Source organism: Mobula hypostoma (assembly GCF_963921235.1).
Source record: "Mobula hypostoma chromosome Y unlocalized genomic scaffold, sMobHyp1.1 SUPER_Y_unloc_3, whole genome shotgun sequence".
Lineage (NCBI taxonomy): Eukaryota > Metazoa > Chordata > Chondrichthyes > Myliobatiformes > Myliobatidae > Mobula > Mobula hypostoma.
Window position 1 is genome coordinate 49,170 of NW_026948173.1, and position 24,426 is coordinate 73,595.

General features: G+C 43.4%; 1 protein-coding gene across 1 annotated transcript in view; it reads left to right on the forward strand.

Annotated features, from left to right (window-relative positions):
• Positions 1-24,426, forward strand: part of LOC134341434 (puromycin-sensitive aminopeptidase-like) — a gene marked incomplete at its 5' end in the record, with an annotated part of 301,555 nt that overhangs the window by 42,112 nt on the left and 235,017 nt on the right. Inside the window, one exon of the mRNA XM_063039287.1 lies at positions 15,838-15,959. Within this exon, the coding sequence (XP_062895357.1) occupies positions 15,838-15,959 (122 nt within the window). The remainder of the gene's footprint in view (positions 1-15,837; positions 15,960-24,426) is intronic.

Here is a 24,426-nt window from a genome sequence, read left to right on the forward strand (position 1 = left end):
CTTTATCAAAAAATAAAGTTAGAGGGGTATCTATGTTTGTTAACACTGAAATCCCTTTTGTACATTTTAATGCTGTTACTGATTTGATTGGAAGATATTTAATCATCACTGGTTTGCTATGTGGTCAAAAGGTAGCTTTGGTGTGTGTTTACGCACCCAATTCAGACAGTCCTGAATTTTTTAAGAAACTGTTTTCCGCGCTCCAGAATCTAAATGAATATAAGTTGATTATGGGCGGTGACTTTTACTGTTGTCTAAACCCTTTGATTGACAGGTCATCAACCAATCCGTTGCTTCCTAATAAAGCGGCGACTTGTATTAATTCTGTTCTATTAGAATATGGCTTGGTGAATATGTGGAGATATAGGAACCCAAAGAGAAAGATGTTTCTTTTTTTTCACATGTACATCATAAATATTCAAGAGTTGATTGGTTTTTTTTAGATACACAATTGTTGTATTCTGTTGTGGACTGTGCGTATAAAATCATTGTGTTGTCAGATCACGCACCCATGAAATTAACTTTGAGGCTTTCTGATAATATTTTGAAAGTGTCACAGTGGAGACTGAATCCCATATTGTTACAAGACCCAACTTTTGTTAGTTTTATCAAGGAGCAAATTCTTTTATTTTTTGAACTTAATACAACTGAAGGTATATCAAATTTGGTTAGATGGGATACGATAAAATCTTTTCTTAGGGTGCAGATAATTTCATATTCAGCAGGTTTAAAAAGGAAAACCAGAGCGGAACTTTTAGAGATTACTAATAAAATTAAAGAGATAGATAAAGTGTATTCAGTAAGACCTAGTGAAGATCTATATTAGATTATGAGGACACTCAGTCCTTGTTTATTGTCATTTAGAAATGCATATAACCATATAACAATTACAGCACAGCATCTTGGCCCTTCTAGTCCGTGCCGAACTCTTACTCTCACCTAGTCCCACTGACCTGCACACAGCCCATAACCCTCCATTCCTTTCCTGTACATATAGCTATCCAATTTAAATTGCATGCATTAAAAGATGTAAGATGTTCCCCCAGAATGATATCACAAGAAAAACAGGACAAACCAAGTCTAAAACTGACAAAACCACATAATTATAACATATATTTACAATAGTCCAAAGCAGTACCATAATTCGATAAAGAGCAGACCATGGGCACGGTAAAAAAAAAGTCTCAAAGGCCCGATCGACTCATCATCTAACGCAGGCGGCAGAAGGGAGAAACTCTCCCTGCCATGAACCTCCAAGCGCCACCAACTTGCCAATGCATTGGAAGCACCTGACTGCAGCCGACTCTTGAGTCTGTCTGAAAACTCCGAGCCTCCGACCAGCCCCTCTGATACAGCCTCTCCGAGCACCAACCTCTGCCAAGTGGTTTGACACCGCCCCGGCCGCTGAGCATTAAGCAAAGCCGAGGACTTGGGGCCTTCTCCTCCGGAGATTCTGGACCACACAGTAGCAGCAGCAGCAAAGCAGTTATTTCAGAAATTTCACCAGATGTTCCTCCATGCTCTCTATGTCAAATTTTCACTAATTCTAGATCCTCTGGGAACCTCCCGAAAACTTTTTATGAGTTATCAATCTCACTGATCCGTAACTGAATGTGCCTCCTATAGACCAATTTCCTTATTGAATGTGGACTTTAAAATCCTCTCTAAAATTCTGGTTAATAGGCTTGAGAATATTTTACCTACTGTTATTTCAAATGATCAAACTGGATTTATTAAAACTAGGTATTCACATTTTAATATTCTAAGGTTGTTAAATATTATTTATTCTCCCTCAAAGAATCTGAATGTATTGTCTCTCTCGATGCAGGAAAGCCTTTGATAGGTTAGAATGACCCTATCTATTTCAGGTTTTGGAGAGATTTAATTGTCTGGGATTTGTCTCCTGGATCAAACTGATCTATCAAGCCTGGATGGTTGTGGTTGTAACTAACAATCAAAAATCTCATTATTTTAGACTATATCCAGGAACCTGTCATGGTTGTCCTCTTAGTATTCTATTATTTAATTTGGTTTTAGGACCACTTACTATTGCTCTTAGGGATTCCAACTCTGTTCAGGGTGTTAAGAGAGAGGATAAAGTACATAAGGTTTCGTTATACGCAGATGATTTATTAGTGTACATTTCAGACCCTAGGAGATCTATCCCTTCTATGTTATCCATATTTACTGAATTTAGTACTTTCTCTGGATATAAGTTTAATTGACATAAAAGTGAATTATTTCCTATTAATAACTATTTCAATCAATATGATCTAATACCTTTTAATATTGCTAAAAATTATTTTACCTATCTTGGTATTAAATTACTAAAACTTTTAAAGATTTATATAAATATAATTTTCTTCCTTTAATTTAAAAACACAACAAACGGTTTCCAAATGGTCGCTACGACGTTATCGTTAATTGGTCGAATAAATGATATAAAAATGACAATTTTACTGAAATTCTTATACACGTTTCGAGTTGTTCCATCCTTTGTCGCGAAAACATTTTTTGACAGAATGGATTCTATGATCTCATCATATATCTGGAATAATAAAAACTCTAGAGTGAGTAAACCTTTACTGCAAAAATTAAAAAAGATGGAGGCTTGACCTTACCAAACTCTATACTCTAATACTGGGCACTCAATATTCATTATATTGTAGCGATGTGCTACACACAGAGCTAGAAATAATGACACGAAGTCTGTAAGTTGCACTCGAGACCCGTTTATTCGAACTTCGCGGCACTGGCTTTTAAGCAGTTCCCTTCCAGCCCTCTCCGGGAGGAAAATGATGTCAGAGGTGCATTATAAAAGTCTCTCCCCGCGTGCGGGCTATTTTGTGAGCCGGTTCGCTTGTGTAGAAAGTGGGTCGCTACATAACCCCCCCCCACAACTGGTGATTCACCCACGATGTCCACAGTGATGTCCACAGTGTGGATCAGTCTGTGTTTGGGCTGTCTGTCTGCCTCTGCGCCGCGGTGCCTGAACCTTGACCTGCTGCGCCAAGTCCACATGGGCCGGTTTGAGTCAGTCCACCGTGAAAACCTCCTCTTTCCCCCCAATGTCCAGAACGTACATGGACCCGTTGTTACTGATCACCTTGAACGGCCCCTTGTACGACCGCTGTAGCGGTGCCCGGTGTGTGCCCCTTCATATGAACACAGACTTACAGTTCTGCAGGTCTTTGGGTACGCAGGTTGGGCTCTGTCCATGCTGTGAAGTGGGGATGGGGGCCAGGTTGCTGAGCCTTTCGCGTAGTCTGTCCAGGACTGCTGTGGGTTCTTCCTCTTGCCCCCTTGGGGCTGGTATGAACCCTCCTGGGACTACCAGGGGTGTGCGTACACCAGCTCGGCCGATGAGGTGTGCAGATCCTCTTTGGGCGCTGTGCAGATTCCGAGCAGGACGCAGGGAAGCTCGTTCACCTAGTTAGGCCCCTCCAGGCGGGCCATGAGAGCCGACTTCAAGTGACGGTGGAAGCATTCCACTAGTCCATTCGACTGTGGGTGGTAGGCAGTTGTGTGGTGTAGCTGTGTTCCCAACAGGCTGGCCACAGCCGACCACAGGCTGGAGGTGGACTGGGCGCCTCCGTCGGAGGTAATGTGGTCCGGTACCCCAAAGCTTGCTACCCAGGTTGCAGTCAGCATTCGGGCGCAGGAATTGGCGGTGATGTCGTTGAGCTGGACCGCCTCTGGCCGTCTCGTGAACCGGTCTGCCATAGTTAGGAGGTACCGCGCTCCTCGCGACACTGGCAGGGGCCCCACGATATCCACATGAATGTGGTCGAACCTCCGGCGGGTGGGTTCGAACCGCTGCGGCGGAGCCTTGGTGTGCCGCTGCACCTTGGCCGTTTGGCACTGTGTGCATGTTTTGGCCCATTCACTGACCTGCTTGTGAAGTCCGTGCCACACGAACTTGCTGGAGACCAGCCGGACGGTTGTCCTGACAGATGGGTGCGCCAAGCCGTGTATGGAGTCGAAAACTCACCACCGCCAGGCTGCTGGGACGATGGGGCGAGGTTGGCCGGTAGCCACATCACAGGGGAGGGTCCTCTCACCTGGGTCTACAAGGAGGTCTTGCAGCTGCAAACCCGAGACTGCGGTCCTGTAGCTGGGCATTTCGTCGTCCGCCTGCTGCACCTTCACCAGTGCCTCATAGTCCACCCCCTGGGACAGGGCCTGGATAGCTGGTCTGGAGACTGCACCCACCACGACGTTGTCCTTTCCTGAGACATGCTGGATGTCCGTCGTGTACTCGGAGATGTAGGACAGATGTCGCTGCTGGCGGGCCGACCAGGGATCGGACACCTTTGTGAACGCAAAGGTCAACGGTTTGTGGTCCGTGAACGCGGTGAACGGCCTGCCTTCTAAGAAGTACCTGAAATGCCCGATTGCCAGATATAGTGCCAACAGATCCCGGTCGAAGGCACTGTACTTGAGTTCAGGTGGCCGTAGGTGTTTGCTGAAGAACGCCAGGGGTTGCCAGCGCTCCTTGATGAGTTGCTCCAGCACCCCACCGACTGCTGTGTTGGATGTGTCCACTGTGAGGGCAGTTGGAATGTCCGTTCTGGGGTGCACCAGCAACGCAGCGTCTAACAAGGCTTCCTTGGCTTTAATGAAAGCGACCGCAGCCTCTTCGTCCCAAGTAATGTCCTTGCCTTTACCCGGAATCAGGGTGAACAAAGGGTGCATGATACAGGCTGCTGAGGGGAGGAAGCGGTGGTAGAAGTTCACCATACCAACGAACTCCTGCAGGCCTTTGACTGTGTTGGGCCAGGCAAAGTGGCGGATCGCGTCTATCTTGGCGGGCAGAGGTGTTGCCCGGTCTTTGGTAATCCTGTGGACCAGGAAGTCGATGGTGTTGAGTCCAAACTGACATTTGTCTGGGTTGATCGTGAGGCCAAAATCACTCAGGCGGGAGTAGAGCTGACGGAGGTGGGACAGATGCTCCTGACGACTACTGCTGGCTATGACGATGTCGTTCAAATAGATGAACGCAAAGTCCAGGTCACGTCCCACCACGTCCATTAGTCGCTAGAAAGTCTGTGCAGCATTCTTCAGGCGGAACGATATTTGAAGGAATTACAACAGGCCGAACGGGGAATGAGAGCTGTTTTGGGGATGTCTTCAGGGTGTACCAGGATTTGATGGTACCCCCGGAGGAGGTCTACTTTGGAAAAGATGCTTGCCCCGTGCAGGTTTGCTGCAAAGTTCTGTATGTGCGGCACGGGGTAGCGGTCTGGAGTTGTAACCTTGTTCAGTGTGTGGTAGTCGCCACATGGTCTCCAGCCCCCGGCTGCTTTGGGCACCATGTGCAAGAGGGAGGCTCATGGGCTGTCAGACCACCGTATGATCCCCAATTCCTCCGTCCTGTTGAACTCCCCCTTCGCCAGGTGGAGCTTGTCCGGGGAAGCCTTCGTGGAACCCATGGAAAGTCCGCCAGGATTCTGGTGAATTCGTTGTCAGACAGCATGATGGAGTCCAGGTGATGGGGCCGGCAACTTGGCTTCACCCAGGGAGAACATCTGGAAAGTCTTGGCATGGACCAGTCTTTTCCCTGGCAAGTCGACCAGCAGGCTGTGGGCTCGCAAGAAGTCCTCCCCCAGGAGTGGTTGGGCCACGGTGGCCAGTGTGAAGTCCCACGAGAACCGGCTGGCGCCGAACTGTAGCTGCACTGTGCGGGTGCCGTCGGTCTGAATTGTGCTGCTGTTTACGGCCCTCAGGGTGGGTCCCGGCTCCCTGTTGCGGGTGTCATACCCCGTCGGGGGAAGACGCTAGTCTCCGCTTCGGTGTCAACCGAGAAGCAGCATCCCGACTGTTTGTCCCAGCCATTAGCGGCAGCTGGCCCTGGCGTTTCCCAGGAACTTGCAGGGTGGGCGACAACGGCGGGCTTCTGTGCCCCACCGTTGGTGGTAGAAACACCACTGTTCATTGGCCTCCTCACTCCTGCCTCTGGATTGTGTGCGCTCCGTTGCCGGGCCTGGTCTGGCCTGCTGTTGGGCGCATGGCTTGGTAATCTGTTCGACAGATGCCCTGTTCTCCCTCTTGGCTTTGCACAGCACGTCTGCCCGGGCTGCCACCTTCCGGGGGTCATTGAAATCTGCATTGGCTAGTGGCAAATGTATGTTCCCGGGCAGTTGCTCTAGGAACGCCTGCTCAAACATGAGGCAGGGCTTGTGTCCTTCAGCCAGGGCCAGCATCTCGTTCATTAATGCTGATGGCGGCCTGTCTCCCAAACCGTCCAGGTGCAGCAAGCGGGCACGCCACTCACACCGTGAGAGGCCAAAGGTCCCTATGAGCTGCACTTTGAATGCTGCATATTTGCCTTCTTCCGGGGGTGACTGCATGAAATCCTCAACCTGGGCGGCTGTCTCCTGGTCAGGGGAGCTCACCACATAATAGTAATGCGTGGAATCAGAAGATATCTGCCGAATCTAGAACTGGGCTTCTGCTTGGTCAAACCACACACGTGGTCGCAGCATCCAGAAAGTTGGCAGTTTTAGTGAAACTGCGTGAACAGATGAAGAGCCGATCATCTTTGGTCCAAATCCCGTTTGGACCGTCGGGGTCACCAATGTAGTGATGTGCTACACACAGAGCTAGAAATAACAACACGCAGTCTGTAAGTTGCACTCGAGACTCGTTTATTCAAACTTTGCGGCACTGGCTTTTAAGCAGTTACCCTCCAGCCCTCTCCGGCGGAAATGACGTCAGAGGTGCATTACAAAAGTCTCTCCCCGCACGTGGGCTATTTTGTGAGCCGGTTCGCTTGTGTGTAAAGTGGGTCATCACAATACTACTTCTTGGATTCACTGTATAGATAACCAGGACTGTCCTCCATGGTTCGACTTGGAGAAGAACTTGGTAAAGGGGTTCTCTTTGGCTTATTTGCTGGGAGCTCCTCTTCCCTTTTTGTTTTCTAAGATTGGTGGACAAGTTCTTAGTCCCATTGTGAGAAATACATTAAAAATTTTGTTTGTTTTGCAGATCTTTTGACTTAAATAACTTTGTTCTTTCTAGTAATATTCATTTTAATTATTTTTTAAACCATCAATTTTAGACAAAGCCATATTAACATGGAAAACTAAGGGAATAATAACTTTTTTAGATTTAGTTTTAGAGGACTGTTTAGATTCAAAGGTTCAAAGATTCAGAAAACCTTATTGTCATTCTAACCGTACATCAGCTCTGCAGGGCAGAATGAGACAACGTTTCCAGGAGCAGTGCAATCATAACATAACAAACGCAACACTAAATAATAAACATAACAATAAATAGTAAAACACAACTGCCACATGTCAGTTAAAATCAAGTTATAAGTGTCCAAGGTAGTGCACATGTCAAAAGATAAACTAGCGCATATTTTTTCTAATATAAATCCTACCTGTGATAGATGTAACACTGAGATGGCCACTCATATGCTTTGGTCCTGCATAAAGTCAAATAACTTTTGGAGAGATGTTTTTAGTACGTTATCAACAGTCTTAAGTCTGGACCTACAACCTAATTCACTTACGGCAATCTTTGGGGTTATTCCAACGGAAGCAGGAAACATCGCTATCAACGATATCAACGCACGATAGCTTTCTCAACTTTATTGGCTAGGAGAGCTATTCTATTATACTGGAAGGATCCCAATCCACCTGCTGTTTTTTTTGGCTTTCCTTCATTATGTCTTGTTTAAGTTTGGAGAAAATAAGGAGTCGGACGTTTGATACATCTTCTAAATTTGAGCGAACCTGGCAACCTTTTATTCAATATTTTCATATGATCTAATTTTTATTACTTTTATAGTTATTAATCGTTTTCTCCATGAAGTTTTAGATTTGATCAGAAGGATTTTCCCTTATTTTTAACTGTATCCTCAAAATGGACTGTCCAGTCCCCTTTTTTTTTGTTTTAGGTTAGTTTAGTGTTTTTTCCCCCTTCAATAATAGAAAATTTTGAATCTCATGAACTGTTAAGAGGAGAGGTGGTTCTCTTTTCTCTTTATATTAGCTGAATAATATACATGATTTTGACAGTGTATACTCCTTTCTCTGTTTCTAATATTATTGAATTATGTACTTGAGATAACCTCTCCTCCGGTTTGTATTTACCCTTATTTTTTAAATCAATAAAAAAAATTGAATGTGAAGACTTTTGCACAGTACTGTGGTAATTTTATGTATTGCACTGAACTGCTGCCGCAAAAAAATGAACAAATTTCATGACACGTGAGTGATGATAAACTTGATTCTGATATGGGTCTCTATTATGGACTGAGAGTGGGAAGGGGGCAGGGAGAGGGGAATCATGGTTGGGAAAAGGGGAAGGGAGAGAGGAGGGAGCGGGAAGCACCAGAGAGACATCTGTAGTGATCAATAAACCAATTGTTTGGAATAAAATGGCTTTGTCTATTCTCTCAGTGTCTACCCCTGCCCCGGCACTCCTTTTCTGCCATCTGTTTCAACCCCTTCCTGCTGCACTTCACCCTCGCAATTCCTAATATCCTTTGTTCCCGCCAAGTTTATAAACTCCCTCAGTGCTCCGCATTGACTTATGCACAGTACTGTATGTTGCAGCAAATCTTTCAGGTCATTATTTAGATGTTCCTAGTTCAAATATAATGATGTCAATTACAACTGTGGATATAGGACATAAGATCGTTTGAATCCTTGTGATCATTTCTCTTCAATTACTAAATTTTCCGTTTTACTTAGCACTTGTTTATATTGCGTAAAAAATAAGTATAGCTTTATTTGCCACATAGTACATAAAAATGTACACAGAAATAAGTGGTTTTGCATCAAACATTGTGCTGGAGGCAGCCTGTGGGTGTCACTGTGCTTCCAGCGTCAGCATAATATGTCTATAATTTACTTTTTCAAATCTATATGTCTTTATATTTAATTTGCCATCTTTGACCATGGTAAAATCATGGTTAATGTTTTACCATGATCTTACCACTTCTCTGAATTTGTGGCATATTTTCTGATTCCATAAAATCTTCAGATTATAGGAGGTGAATTAGGTCATTTGCCCTATCAAATCTCTTCCACCATTTCATCATTGATGATCCATATCCCTCTCAACCCCAATCTCCTGCCTTCTTCCCCTATTCCTTCGTGCTCTGCCTAATTAAGAATCTATCAACCTCTGCCTTAAATATACCTAATGACACATGTGGCAGTGAATTATCAGATTCATCTAGCTAAAGAAATCCCTCCTCAGCTGTGTTCTAGAAGGATACCCCTCTATTTTGAGGCTGTGTCCTGTGGTCACCTCTCATTCATCCCTCCTACTTCTGCATTTCAGAGAATAGAGGCCCAGAACCATTAAATGTTCTTTATATGACAAGCCTTTTGATGCCAAACTTATTTTCATGAAACTACTTTAAACTCTCTTCACCATCAGCACATCCTTTGTTAGTTAAGGGGCCCAAAACTGCTCACAATACTCTCAAGTGAGGCCTCACCATCACATTCTTTTATAATATAGTCCTCTTGAAATAAGTGCTGACATCACATTTGCCTTCCTCACCACAGTTTCAACCTGTAAATTAACCTTTAGGGAATCCTGCACAAGGACTCCCAAGTCCCTTTATACCTCAGAGTTTTTAATTTTCTCTCCATTTAGAAAATAGTTTACGCTTTCACTTCTTCTACCAAAGTGTTCACTTCCCAACACTATATTCCATTTGCTTCTTTGCCCATTCTCCTAATCTGTCTAAGTCACCTGCAGCCTCTCTACTTCCACAACACTATCTACCCTTCATATCGTTTGCAAACTCTACAACAAAACCATCAATTTCCAAAGCAAAGAAATTCTATACCAGCAGTTATGGTTGAAATGACAATAAAAAGTGACGACTTGACTTCATCATCCAAATCTTTGACATATAATGTAAAAAGAAGCGATCCCAACACAGACCCAGTGGAATTCTATTAGTCACTGGCAGCCAACCAGAAGAAGCTTCCTTTATTCCTACTGCTTGTATCCTGCCAGTCAGCCACTGCTTTATCCATTCTAGTATCTTTCTTGTAATACAATGGATCTTAAATTGTTAAGCAGCCTCGTGTGACAGCTTGTCAAAGGCGTTCTGAAAACCCATGCATACAACATCCAACAATTTGCCTTTGTCTTTCCTTGTTATTTCTTCAAGTTAGTCAGGCAAGATTTTCCCTTAAGAAATTGAAGCTGACCTTGGCCTATTTTATCATGTGCCTCCAGGTAACCCAAAACTGCATCTTTAACAATTAACTCCAACATCTTACCAAACAGTGATGTCAGGCTAACTGGCCAATAATTTCCTTTCTTCTGCCTCTCTCCCTTCTTGAGGAGTGGAGTGACACTTGTAAAATTCCGGTCCTCTGGAAGCATGCCAGAGTCTATTTATTCTTGAAAGATCATTACTAATACCACCACAATTTCTTCAGCCACCTCTTTCAGAACCCTGGTCCAGTTGACTTATCTCTCTTCAGTCCTTTCAGTGTCCCTTCTCCCTCACTCTGTGCCCCGATACTCCTGAATTTACAGCATACTGCTAGTGTCTTCCACAGTGAAAACTGATGCAAAATACATTATTCAGTTTGGCTGCCATTTCCTTGTCTCTTCCCCCCCCCCCCCACTACTTCTCTAGTATAATTTTCCAGTGGTCCAGTATCCACTCTTGCCTCTCTCACACTTTATATATCTGAAGAAACTTTTGGTATCCTCTTTTATATTATTAGCAAGCCTACCTTTGTATTTACCTTCTTACTGACATTTTTAGTTCCCTTGGTTGGTTTTTAAAAGCTTTTCAATCCTCTGTTTTCCTCTAATTTTTGCTCTATTATATGTCCTCTCTTGGGCTTTTATGTTGACTTTGACCTCTTTTTAGTCACATTTGTGTCATCTTGCCTTTAGAATACTTCATCTTTGGTATATAATATCCTGCGCCTTCTGAATTGCTTGTAGAAAATCCAGGGATTACTGATCTGCTATCATCCCTGCCGGTGTTCAGTTTTGGCCAGGTCCTGTCTTATGCCTCTGTAATTCTCTTTACTCCATTGTAATACGGATGCATCTGGCTTTAGTTTCTCCTTCTCAAAGTGTAGGGAGAATTCTATCATATTATGATCATTTGACCCTAAGAGTTACTTTACCTTAAGCTCTCTAATCAATTCCAGGTCATTGCACAATGATTAGCTGAAACCCTAGAGGGCTTAACCATGAGCAATTCTAAAAAGCTATCTCGTTGGCATTCTAGAACCTTGTTCTCTTGGGATCCAACACAAACCTGATTTTCCCAATCTATCTAATTATTGAAATTACCCATGGCTATTGTAGCATTCCCCTTTTGGCATGCATTTTCTATCCCCTGTTGTAAACTGTAGACCACATCCTTACTATCGTTTGTTGGTCTCTACATAAATCCTATTGGGCTTTTTTACTTTTGCAGTTCCTTAGCTCTAACCACAATGATTCAACACCTTTTTGTCACTTCCTTTTTAATGATTTGATTTTTTTTTACCAACAGAGCCACAGCATCCCCTGTGTTTACCTGCTTGACCTTTGAATACAATGTATTTCCTTGGAGGCCTTTAGCCCTTTTAACTCTTTGATTTTGTCCACCTTTTACATTGCAACTCATTCTGTGGAGTGCTATTTTTTCCTTTCATCTGTCTCTCCTTGCCAGCAGTGTCACCACACAAGTATCTGTTTGTAAACCAGCTACTGTCTGCCCCATAGAACCTCATCTCTATTCCTCTGACTATGGAATCTCCTATCAACACTGCAGCCTGCTTCACCTCTCTTATGAGCCACAGCACCAGTGATCTGGTGACTATGGCTGCACTCGGTAGGTCATTCCCTCCCTCAGCAGTATTTATAGTGGTGTACTTATTGTGAGGAAAGGCTCTGTGCTGACTGTGCATTTTCCTTTCTTCCACTGACAGTCACCCAGATATTTCTCTCCTGCACCTAGGGGTGACTTTCTCCCTGTAGCTTCTGTCTATTACATCCTCATTCTCCTGTATGAGCCAGGTGAATGGCCTGCCGCTCCACTTCCTAGTATATTCTCTGAGGAGCTGCAACTCAGTGCATCTGGTGTAAATGAGGTATCCTGAAGATTAGGTGTCTCCTGGAATTCCCACATTCCACACACAGTATAAAACACTGCCCCTGGAAACATGAACTAACAGATGAGGAATGAAGAATTTAGAATAAAATGAAAACCTTACCAGATATTTTTTCTTGCTGAATCTTGATTAACCAAAGCCATCCAAACACTGACCCACTTACACAATGGCTGCTCTGGTTGCACTTTTGTTATTTTTTGTTTGCCCTTTCTTAAAAATCCCACTTTGTGATTGGTTGCAGTCCAACTCAGAAAAATTGTAGCAAAGTCCTGCCTTTTTACTGTTGAGTATGGACCTGATTGAAAAGGTAGACCCCTCAGTATATTTATCTTAATCTCGAACAATAATGCTGTTGTGTAGTGAATTCCAAAGGTCGCCACACTCTTGGTCAGTACTGCATGCCAGTTGAGTGGCACGGTAGCATAATGGATAGCAGAAGTGCTTAATGTTGTCAGTTATCACCAACCCAGTTTCGATTCCTGCCACTGACTATAAGGAGCTATTATGTTCTCCCCATGACTGTGTATGAAATATGTAGGATTAATAAAATAATAACCAAGCAATGTTGGTGTTGAAAGCATAATGACATTTTTGGACTGGCCTCATAAATCCTCGCTAATTGGCTTTGAATTAAACAACTGGATGCTTGATGTTTTGCCGTACGTGTGAGTAATAAATCTAATATATAAACCTTTATTAAAAATCATAACTTCTGGTAGCATGCTGAGTATTTGAATTGATGCCACACTTTGTTGAAAACTGGCTTATGGCAATGATCTAGCTGAATAACAAGATTTTTTTCTCCATTGTGGAAAGTAGTACTGGAATTTTGTAAGATGCTTAGAAACATAGAAAGCACAATAGCTGTGCTGGACATGTCCTTGCCTTAGAAATAACCTAGGGTTATCCATAGCCCTCTAATTTTCTAAGCTCCATGTAACTATCCAGGAGTTTCTTAAGAGACCCTATCGTGTCCACCTCCACCAATGTCACTAGAAGCCCATTCCACGCAGTCACCACTCTTATGTAAAAAACATAAAGTGACTTTTCCTTTGTACCTATTTCCAGGCACCTTAAAACTATACCCAGTTGTGCTACCCATCTCAGCCCTGAGAAAAAGCCTCTGACTATCGACATGATTAATGCGTCTCAACATCTTGTACACCTCTATCAGGTCACCTCTCGTCCTCCATCGCTGCAAGGAGAAAAGGCCAAATTCACTCACCTATTGTCGTAAGGCATGCCCCCCCACCAATCCAGGCAACATCCTTGTAAATCTCCTCTGCACCCTTTCTATGGTTTCCACATCCTTCCTATAGTGAGGCGACCAGAACTGAACACAGTACTCCAAGTGGGGTCTGACCAGGGTCCTGTATAGCTGCAACATTACCTCTTGGCTCTTAAACTCAATCCCACGATTGATGAAGGGCAATGCACCATATGCCTTCTTAACCACAGTGTCAATCTGCGCAGCAGCTTTGAGCGTCCTATAGATTCAGACCCCAAGATCCCTCTGATCCTCCACACTGACAGGAGTCTTACCATTAATGCTATATTCTGTCATCATATTTGACCTACCAAAATGAACCACCTCACAGTTATCTTGGTTGAACTCCATCTGCCACTTCTCAGCCCAGTCTTTCATCTTGTCAATGTCCCATTGTAACCTCTGACAGCCTTCCACACTATCCACAACACCCCCCAACCTTTGTGTCATCAGCAAATTTACTAACCCATCCCTCCACTTCCTCATCTAGGTCATTTATAAAAATCAGGAAGAGCAGGGGTCCCAGAACAGATCCCTGAAGCACACCACTGGTCACCGACCTTCATGCAGAATATGACCTGTCTACAACCATTCTTTGCCTTCTATGGGCAAACCAGTTCTGAATCCACAAAGCAATGTGCCCTTGGATCTGATGGCTCCTTACTTACTCAATAAGCCGTGCATGGGGTACCTTATTAAATGACTTGCTGAAATCCATACACTCTACATCTACTCCTCTATTTTCATCAATGTGTTTAGTCACATCTTTAAAAAATTCAATTAGGCTCATAAGATAAGACCTGCCTTTGACTAAGCCATGCTGACTATTCCTAATCATATTATGCCTCTCCAAATGTTCGTATATCCTGCCTCTCAGGATCTTCTCCATCAGCTTACCATCCACTGAAGTAAGACTCACTGGTTTATAATTTCCTGAGCTATCTCTGCTTCCTTTCTTGAACAAGGGAACAACGTCTACAACCCTCCCATCCCCGGGAACCCAATCCCATCGTCATTGATGATGCAAAGATCATCACCAGAGGATCAGAAATCTCCTCCCTCGCCTCCCACAGCACCCTGAGGTACATCTCATCTGGTCCCAGTGACTTATCCAACTTAATGCTTTCCAAAAGCTCTAGCACATCCTCTTTCTTAATATCTACATGCTCAAGCTTTTCAGTCCACTGCAAGTCCCTACAATTGCTAAGATCATTTTCTGTAGTGAATACTGAAGCAAAGTATTTATTAAGTACCTATGCTCTCTTCTCTGGTTCCATACTTTTCCACTGTCACACTTGATTGGTCCTTTTCTGTCATGTCTTATCCTCTTCCTCCTCACACACTTGTAGAATGCCTTGGGGGTTTTCTTAATCCTGCTTGCCAAGGCCTTCTGACTCACCTAATTTAATTCTTAAACACCTTCCTGCTAACCTTATAATCTTCTAGGACTCTATCATTACCTATTTTTTTGAACCTTTCGTAAGCTCTTCTTTTCTTCTTGACTAGATTTACAACATCCCTTGTACATCAGAGTTTCTGTACCTTTCTTTGTCTCATTGGAACATAACTATGCTTCTGGAAGATAAGCTCGTATAGAACAATAGCTCTATGCGGGAAAAAGTGGGAATTCCTGCTAAACATCCTGATAAAGAATCTTGGCCTGAAACGTCGACTGCAGTCTTTTCCTTAGGTGCTGCCTGGTCTGACTGAGTTCCTTCAACGTTTTGTGTGTATTGCTTGGATTTCCAGCATCTGCATATTTTCTCTTGTTTATGATTTAAGTAAAGAGCTGTCAATGATATTGATTGGCTTGGAAATGATATTGATTAACACTTTAATGAACTGTTACTGTGCTTTGATTATTCATGTTAATTTAGAATAAATTAGTAACTGGAGCTTGATTAGTAATAATAATCAGTGCTTTGATCTAGCATTAAATTCAACTTGGACTTCTTGAAATGAGCATGCTTTCCAATTGGCTGTCGCTGGCTTTGACAATTTCATCTTCGTGTTTGTGAGTTCTCAGCATATGGAGCTGAAAAATGTACAAATGGAACAACTGTTTAGTTCCAGAACTGTCGTTCATTATTGCAAAGATAATAAACAATATACTATTTACTACCCATTTACTTAATAGCTGTACTCATAGAACACTAAAGCGCAGTGCTTGTCCTTTGGTCTACAGTATTGTGCCAATCTTATAACCCACTCTGAGATCAATCTAACCCTTCCCCCTCACTAGCTCTCAATTTTTCTATTATCCATATGCTTATCTTAGAAATTATGTGTCCATAATATATCTGCCTTAACTGCTACCCCACAGAACATCCACACACTTACTACACTCTATGGAAAAAACCTCCTAGGTTTAATTAAAGCTCTCGCCCGGCATTTATGACAGCTTCCTTGATCTTCAATGTGATTTTTTATTTGTATTTTATTAATTATGAGATTACATTTTAACAGGAAATGGCACTTTGAAGATCGATTTTGTGGGAGAACTCAATGATAAAATGAAAGGATTTTACAGAAGCAAGTATACCACACCGTCGGGAGAAACCAACTATGCTGCTGTCTCTCAGTTTGAGGTTTGAAAATATAACTTTAGTGTAGCTCTGTCCATTCTACCATGAGCACCTTTCTGATAACTTTTATGTGAAGATTAAGGGAAGATTTTGAAAATGGTAAATTGTTTGGGTTTTTGGTGGGGAGGGAGAAATGATGCAGAGAGGTACTACATTTTGTCTCACACCTGAAATTACTGACCATCTTGGGTTGTTCACTTAAAAATATTTCTTTCAGGTATATAGTCATCATAGTCTGGATCTTGTGCAACCTTAAATTGTTTGGCATGTATTTCTTTAAATTTGCTTTACTTTGGGATTCTTTTATCTTAAATACATTTCTCAATAAAGCAATATTCTTCCTTTTCCCAACCAGCATAATTATACTTCCTTTACAAAGTAATTTTAGGACCATAAGATATAGAAGCAGAATTAACCCATTTGTTCCATCAAGTCTTCTCCACCATTTCAACATGGCTGATAAGGCCATAATCTCTTGCCTTCTTCCCATATCCCTTTGTGCCCTGACTAATCTAGAATCTATCAGTATCTGCCTTAAATATACACAATGACTTAGCCTCCACAGCTGCCTGTGGCAATGAATTCCACTGATTCACCACACTCTGGCTAAAGAAATACCTCCTGATTGCTGTTCTAAGTGGATGTGCCTCTTTTCTGAAGCTGAGCCCTCTGGTCCAAGACTCCCCACCATAGAATTATACCATATAATTAAAAACCATGAAATATAGTGGACTTCAGAAATGTAACACACACTGGGACATTAATAACAAAAGATAAGAGACATTAAAAACACATTTAGATGATTTTTTCTGATTTCTGTTCCAACAACGTCTTAATGTCAAGCCAGTCCAAGTGGGAGAAAGGTCTAAGGGGTGTGTGGGGGGGGGGGATATCTGAAAACTGCAGTCACACTATCGCAAAATTAAATTAGTTGTGGAAAGAGATACAGACCATTTTAAAGTTTATTGAAAAAATGGAGCAAGGCCAAATTCAGTGAGATGAGATCAAGTGCAGTCCAGGTTAAGTAAAACCAGAACTCGGCAGACAGAAGTATCATTGAACCATGGGTGACCCTTAAAGTAGAAATGTCAATATGATCTAGTTATATTTCTGTGAGGGAGACAGGTCAAGAAAATAAAGATAGAGATCCATGAATTACCAAATGAATAGAAGAAAAAAAGAGGAAAAATATAATAGAGGAGAAAAAATGTGATAGTTCAATCTAGCCTTCCCTGCATTGGGGTGACCTTCTGTACATTGGGGGACAGCTTTATTCTGTCTTTTGAAATGGGTTTCCATTTCAATTTGGCTTCCCAGCCCCATTTTGACATGTCTGTTCATAGTGCTCTCTACTACCGTGATGGAAAACTCTCAGGCTGGAAAAACAACAACTTCATAATCTGTCAAAGTAGCCTCAAACTTGGCAACATGAATATTGATATCTCTTGCTTCTGATAATTTTTCTCGTTCTTTCCTCGCTTTCTGTATTCCCACTCTGGCTCCCCCTCATCCAGTTTTTCTTTTCATGTGCCCAGCTCCTATTAGCTTCCTCCTCCTTCATCTATCATCTCCCATATTCTTAGTACATCTCTACTGTATCCACTGCTCTTCCCACTCAACTGGTCTCACCTAGCAACTTCCAGTTTTTACCTTTTCTCTTTACTCCGCCTATTCATTTTGTTTTCTACCCTCCTTCCTTTCTGCTGCTAATGAAGTTTCTCTGCCCAGAATGTTGACTTTTTTCCTCTTCATTGATGCAGCCTGCCTTGCTAAGTTCCTGCAACATTTTGTAGGTGTTATTTCAAACCAATTATTTCAAATCCTTAATATTAGCTTTTAATTCTAAATGTATTTAATTCCTCACTTTAAATCTTAGTTGTTGTGATGGTATTTAAAATTATCAAAGTCAGTAGTTCTGGTGCAGTGATTGGACTCCATTGCTACCATGTATATTACTGAATTGGGAATGTCAGTCTGAGTTACACCCTACTTCAGGTGCTGGTCTGATTTAGAGATAGGTATCTACTGTGAAATATAAATCTGTAGCTCTGATTTATACCACCTGACCCATGAGACTGTATTGGAGCTGTTTTAATAGCAAGGACTAGCCCTTTTCATGAATATCATAAAGGACTAGATGGGATAGAGTTTGTTAAATGTGTTTAGGAAAGTTACCTTCATAAGTACGTAGAAGTCCCAAAAAGGGAGCATGCATTACTGGGTCTGCAATTACGGAAATAGGGCAGGACAGGTTACAGAAGTTACTGTAGGGGAACACTTTGCATCTAGTGACCACAAAGTCATAAGTTTCAAAGTAAATAGGCAAAAAGGTAGGTCTGCTGAACAAGTTAAAATTCTAAATTGGAGAAAGGCCAACTTTGGTGGCAGTAAGAACAGTAGAGCAGCAATGGCTGAAGTTTCTGTGAAAAATGAGGGAAGTGCAAGACAGATATATTCCAAATAAAGAAGAAAATTTTGAATGCAAGGACACTATCATGGCTGACAACAGAAGTCAGAGCCAAAGTAAAAGCAAAAGAGAGGGCATACAAGGAAGCCAAGGCTAGTGGGAAGGTAGAGGATTGGGAAGTTTTCAAAAACTTGCAGAAGGAAACTAAGAAGATCATTAGGAAAGGAAAGATGAATTATGAAAGGAAGCTGGCGACTAATATAAAAGAAGATACTGGAAGTTTTTTTTAAGTATATAAAGGGAAAAAGAGAGTCAAGGATAGATATAGGACCAATACAAAATGATCCTGGAGGTATTGTAATGAGAGTTGCAGAAATGCCAGAGGAACTGAATGTGTATTTGGCATCAGACTTCATAGTGGAAGACTTCTGCAATATACCGGACATTCAAGAATGTCAGCCAAGTGAGTATGTGCAGTGAAAATCATGACTGAGAAGGCACTCGGGAAGCTTAATGGTCTGAGGGTGGATAAATCTCCTGGACCTGATGGAATGCACCCTCGGGTTCTGAAGGAAGTAACTGGAGAGTTTGTGGAGGCATTAACAATGATCTTTCAAGAATGGATAGATTCTGGCATTATACCGGATGACTGGAAAATTGCAAATGTTACTCCTCTATTTAAGAAAGGTGGGAGGCAGCAGAAAGGAAATTGTAGACCTGTTAGCCTGACATAAGTGGTTGGGAAGTTGTTGGAATTGATTGTTAGTGTAGGTCTCGCTTTGGCTAGTGGCTTAATATAGGGGATGATACCCCCGACCCGGCTAAACTTAAGAAATCTCGTTTGGATGGATGCTGCACGTTGTGTTCCCTATTACAAATCAGTACCAGGAAATAACAAACAGTACACAATATGCAATTAAACGATTAGGCTTTTTAATTCTTAATTTGAATATATGTTTAGTAAAGTAACAAAAAAAGAAGAAGGGCCCTTTCTCATACAGCAGTTTAATGGTCAACGTTGAAGCTCACTGATAAGGCCGTTCGTCCACCATCAACATTCTCCATTGTTGATCTTTGGACCCTCGCTCAAAGTCATCTCGGTCTACCAGCTCTGTCCATTCGCTTCTCATCTCTTCTTGGCAAAAAACGGCGAAAATCTCTCTTACAGGCTCTCCAGAAAGAACAACATTTCTCTCATTGGATAGTCCTCACATTCCAAAGCCCTGTTATTTCTAGTCAGAACCCATACATTGCTACCTTAGAGAAACCATTACATTAGCAGTGAAACCTTACAGTGTGTTATATTCTCCCCCCTCACCAAATTTAGTCATGTCCACATGACATTAAGATAATTCGCTAACCTTTCCTGCGAAACACAAAGCCCAGTCCAGGTGTAAAAGGCAGTGACATAGCTCCCCAAAACGGTACTGGTCACACACTGTTCCCCAGCGCTACATAGGCCAGCCTATCCAGTGGTCTCTAAGTTCTCTGATACCTCCGCAACCCCTCATCTAACTCTTCAGTTTCAGACACTACTGGGGATACTTCCAGTCTATCTGGCGAGGCCTCTTCCAATCTATCACTCGTGCCCACCTGCAACTCGGACCCCTCTGTCCCGTGGCCAGGCCACACTTCCTCCCCTGTCGAGCTCCGCTACAACCCAGGCTGTCCACAGATCACCCCCCCCCCACTTCACTGACAGCGGGAGAAGGGTGGGAGTCTCTTGCTCAAAATCAATGGGGAGTTAACGAAAGGCAGCATCTACCACACATCCTGGTCCTCGTCCTCCAAATCAGTATTGCACTAAAGGGTGGGGGCCGGCCTAACCTCGCCTGCTATGGGCCCTGCAGTCGCCCTGCTTTTCTGCTTACTAGGTGTAGGCTTCAAGTCGGGCTCTGGGTCTACCTGCACCTCTTGTCCCAGGGTCAGCAGGTGGTTCTGATGGAGAATCTTGACAGGCCCATTCCCATCCTCTGGTTTCACCCAGAAAACTGGTAGGTTTGGCATCTGACTCTCCACCACATAGGGCGTAGCTGCTCACCAGTCAGCCAACTTATGCTTTCCAGGTAGCCCCAAATTCCTTATGAGCACTTGGTCTCCCAGCAGAATTTGGGAGAACCTCACCTTTTAATCATACCTCCTCTTATTTCCTCAATTCTGCTTGGCAGCTGCGACCCTAACTAATTCATAAGCCCTTTTCAGCTCTCTTTTCATGTCAGACACAACTTCAGATAAGTCTTTGGTGGTAAGTTGCCCTCGTCAGTCCCAAAACAAAGGTCAATGGGCAACCTCGTCTCACGCACAAACATCAGATAATATGGCGAGTACCCAGTAGCTTCATTTCGTGTGCAATTGTAACTGTGAACCAGATGTCCAATGTGTTGACTCCACTTGCTCTTCTTGCTGATCTCCAAGGTCCTGAGCATGTCTAGCAAGGTCTGATCAAACCTCTCAGGCTGGGGATCACCCCATGGGTGATAGGATATGGTCCTCGACTTCTTGACTCCAAGCACGCCCAGTATCTCATGGATGAGTCTACTCTCGAAATCCCAACACTGATCAGTATGTATCCACCTGTGAAGGCGATAATAGATGAAATTCTTCTCACATAACACTTTTGCATCTACAGTGGCAAAACTGTAGATGCGAAAGTGTTATGTCCTTGGTAGGAATAGCCTGAGCATGTCTGCTGTAGTGGTCCATGAAGACAAAAACATTTGCTGAGTTGCTGGCATTGGGTTCTATCGACAGGAAATTCGTGCACACCAGGTCCAGAGGCTCTGCACTCTGCAAGTGGGACAAGGGAGCTGCCCGTATAGGCAGTGTCTTCTGCCCTATGCATCGAATGCATGACTTGTAGTATCCTTCAACTTCTGATTTCATCCGGGGCCAGTAAAGCTGGTCTCTGAGCAATCCATAGATCTTTTCCACCCTCAAATGTTGAGAATCATCATGAAGTGACTTCAACGCAATCCTCCAATACTTCTCTGGCAAGACCAGCTGGCAACACCAAGGCCATTCTCGTAGTAATGGCGGCACCGACGCATGTTTTGTCTTCTCCGCCTGAGCCATGTCTCCCTTTCTGACCACTACCCAAATGGTACCAATGCCTGGATCATCTCACTGAGCAGCTGCCGCTTCCCCAGAACTCAATTCCGGTAGCTGATTTGTTTTCAGAGCAAACAACAGGAATTCTGCAGATGCTGGAAATTCAAGCAACACACACCAAAGTTGCTGGTGAACGCAGCAGGCCAGGCAGCATCTGTAGGAAGAGGTGCAGTCGACGTTTCAGGCCGAGACCCTTCTCTGTAGGAAGAGGTGCAGTTGACGTTTCAGGGTCTCGGCCTGAAACGTCGACTGCACCTCTTCCTACAGATGCTGCCTGGCCTGCTGCGTTCACCAGCAACTTTGATGTGTGTTTTCAGAGCAGTCAGGTTACAGTAAACTTGGGGAAAGTTGTTATCAGAAGCTCCCAATTGATCCACCGCTTGATCCTGCCTCTCCTTTCCCTCTGCCTTCACTGTGATGGCAAACTGACACTTGGCCTTCACCCCTGGGGCAGGAACACTCTCCCACTCATCGACCCTGACCAGTCCCTCATGCGCCCGTTGCGACAAAGCATCAGCATCACTGTTTCTACTTCTCGGCCGGTACTTCAGGCCGAAATCATAGGCAGACAACACCGCCAACCACCAGTGGCCTGTGGCACCCGCTTTCACTGAGGTCAGGATATAAGTTTGGGGCTTGTCCATTCCCACCTCAAACTTGGCCCCGTAGAGGTAGCCTCAGCTTATCCACCAGCGCCCATTTCAATGCCAGAAATTCCAATTTGTGCTTGGGATAATTTTTCTCAGAGGGCAACAGACTCCGGCTGACAAATGCAACAGCCGCAAGCTGGTGCCCTGATCCCGATACAGGACGTCACCTAAACCCTCCTGGCTGGCATGCATGTGCAGTGCATACAGCAATGAGGGGTCTACAAAAACCAGCACTGGTGCTTGGGTCAGCAGCTCCTTCAGCGACCGAAAGGCCTCCTCACTAAGGTTACCTTTTTTCTTTACCTTTTATTTTCTCAGGCACATACAAGTTTGTAAGGATTACCGTATGACGAATGTCTGGCAGCACTTGCTGTACTCCGTGGAGTTCAGAAGAATGAGGAGGGATCTGATAGAAACATTCTGAATGTTAAAAGGCCTGAACACATTAGATATGGCAAAGTTATTTCCCATGGTAGTCTAAGACAAGAGGGCACGACTTCAGGTTTGAAGGACGTCCATTTAGAACAGAGATGCAGAAAAATTACTTTAGGCGGAGGGTGGTAAATCTGTGGAATTTGTTGCCTTGAGCGACTGTGGAGACCGTCATTGGGTGCATTTAAGGCAGAGATAGATAGGTTCTTGATTAACCAGGGCATCAAAGGAACTGCAAAGCAGACTCGTTGGGCGGAATGGCCTACTTCTGCTCCTAGATCTTATGGTCATGGTGGAATCAGGAATGATTTAGCAAGCGTAGATTGGAACTGACCGTTCTCTGGCAAAAATGTACTTGGTAAGTAGGAGGCCTTCAAAGGCAAAATTTTGAGAGTACAAGGAGATGCATAGCAGGTATAAGTAGGTAGGAATAAATGAGGTGCTTAAGGATTATAAGAAATTTAATAATAGTAATAATATAGGTCGCAGGTAGCGGATGACTTCCTCCCACACTGTTCTGACATAGTTGGAATTCGCATACAAGGCAAGTTACAGCAGCGGTTTGCCATTGCCTTCTGCTGGGTGAGTTTTTTTTCAAAGAGACCACCAGCTCTTAACCCTGCACGGATGCAAAGCGTGCTAGGGGGAGCTGGCTGAGTTTGAACTTCGGAACCTCCGCCCTGCAGTCCAGCGCTGATACCACTGCGCCACCAGCAGAGAGGTTAAAAGAAGACATAAAGTTGCTGAAGCAGATAAGGTGAAGGAGAATTTTGAGGGATTTTACAGATACAGTGGCATGCAAAAGTTTGGGCACCCCTGGTCAAAATTTCTGTTACTGTGAATAGTTAAAGTGAGTAGAAGATGAACTGATCTCCAAAAGTCATAAAGTTAAAGATGCAACATTCTTTTCAACATTTTAAGCAAGATTAGTGTCATCGTTAGGAAAGGCCAGGTGATGCAAATTTCAAAGCTTTATAAATACCTTGATCCTCAAACCTTGTCCCAACAATCAGCAGCCATGGGCTCCTCTAAGCAGCTGCCTAGCACTCTGAAAATTAAAATAATTGATGCTCACAAAGCAGAAGAAGGCTGTAAGAAGATAGCAAAGCATTTTCAGGTAGCTGTTTCCTCAGTTTGTAATGTAATTAAGAAATGGCAGTTAACAGGAACAATGGAGGTCAAGTTGAGGTCTGGAAGACTAAGAAAACTTTCGGAGAGAACTGCTCATAGAATTGATAGAAAGGCCAATCAAAACCCCCATTTGACCTCAAAAGACCTTCAGGAAGATTTAGCAGACTCTGGAGTGGTGGTGCTCTGTTCTACTGTGCAGTGACACCTGCACAAATATGACCTTCATGGAAAAGTCATCAGAAAAAAACCTTTCCTGTGTCCTCATCACAAAATTCAGTGTCAGAAGTTTGCAAAGGAACATCTGAACATTTTGGAAACAAGTCCTGTGGACTGATGAAGTTAAAATAGAACTTTTTGGCTGAAAAAAGGGTGCAGAATTTCATGAAAGGAACATCTCTCCAACTGTTAAGCACAGGGGCGGATTGATCATGCTTTGGGCTTGTGTTGCAGCCAGTGGCATGGGGAGCATTTCACTGGTAGAGGGAAGAATGAATTCAATTAAATACCAGCAAATTCTGGAAGCAAACATCACACCATCTGTAAAAAAAGCTGGAGATGAAAAGAGGATGGTGTCTACAACAGGATAATGATCCTAATCACACCTCAAAATCCACAATGGACTACCTCAAGAGGCGCAAACTGAAGGTTTTGCCATGGCCCTCACAGTCCCCAGACCTAAACATCATCGACAATCTGTGTATAGACCTCAAAAGAGCAGTGCATGCAAGACGGCCCAAGAATC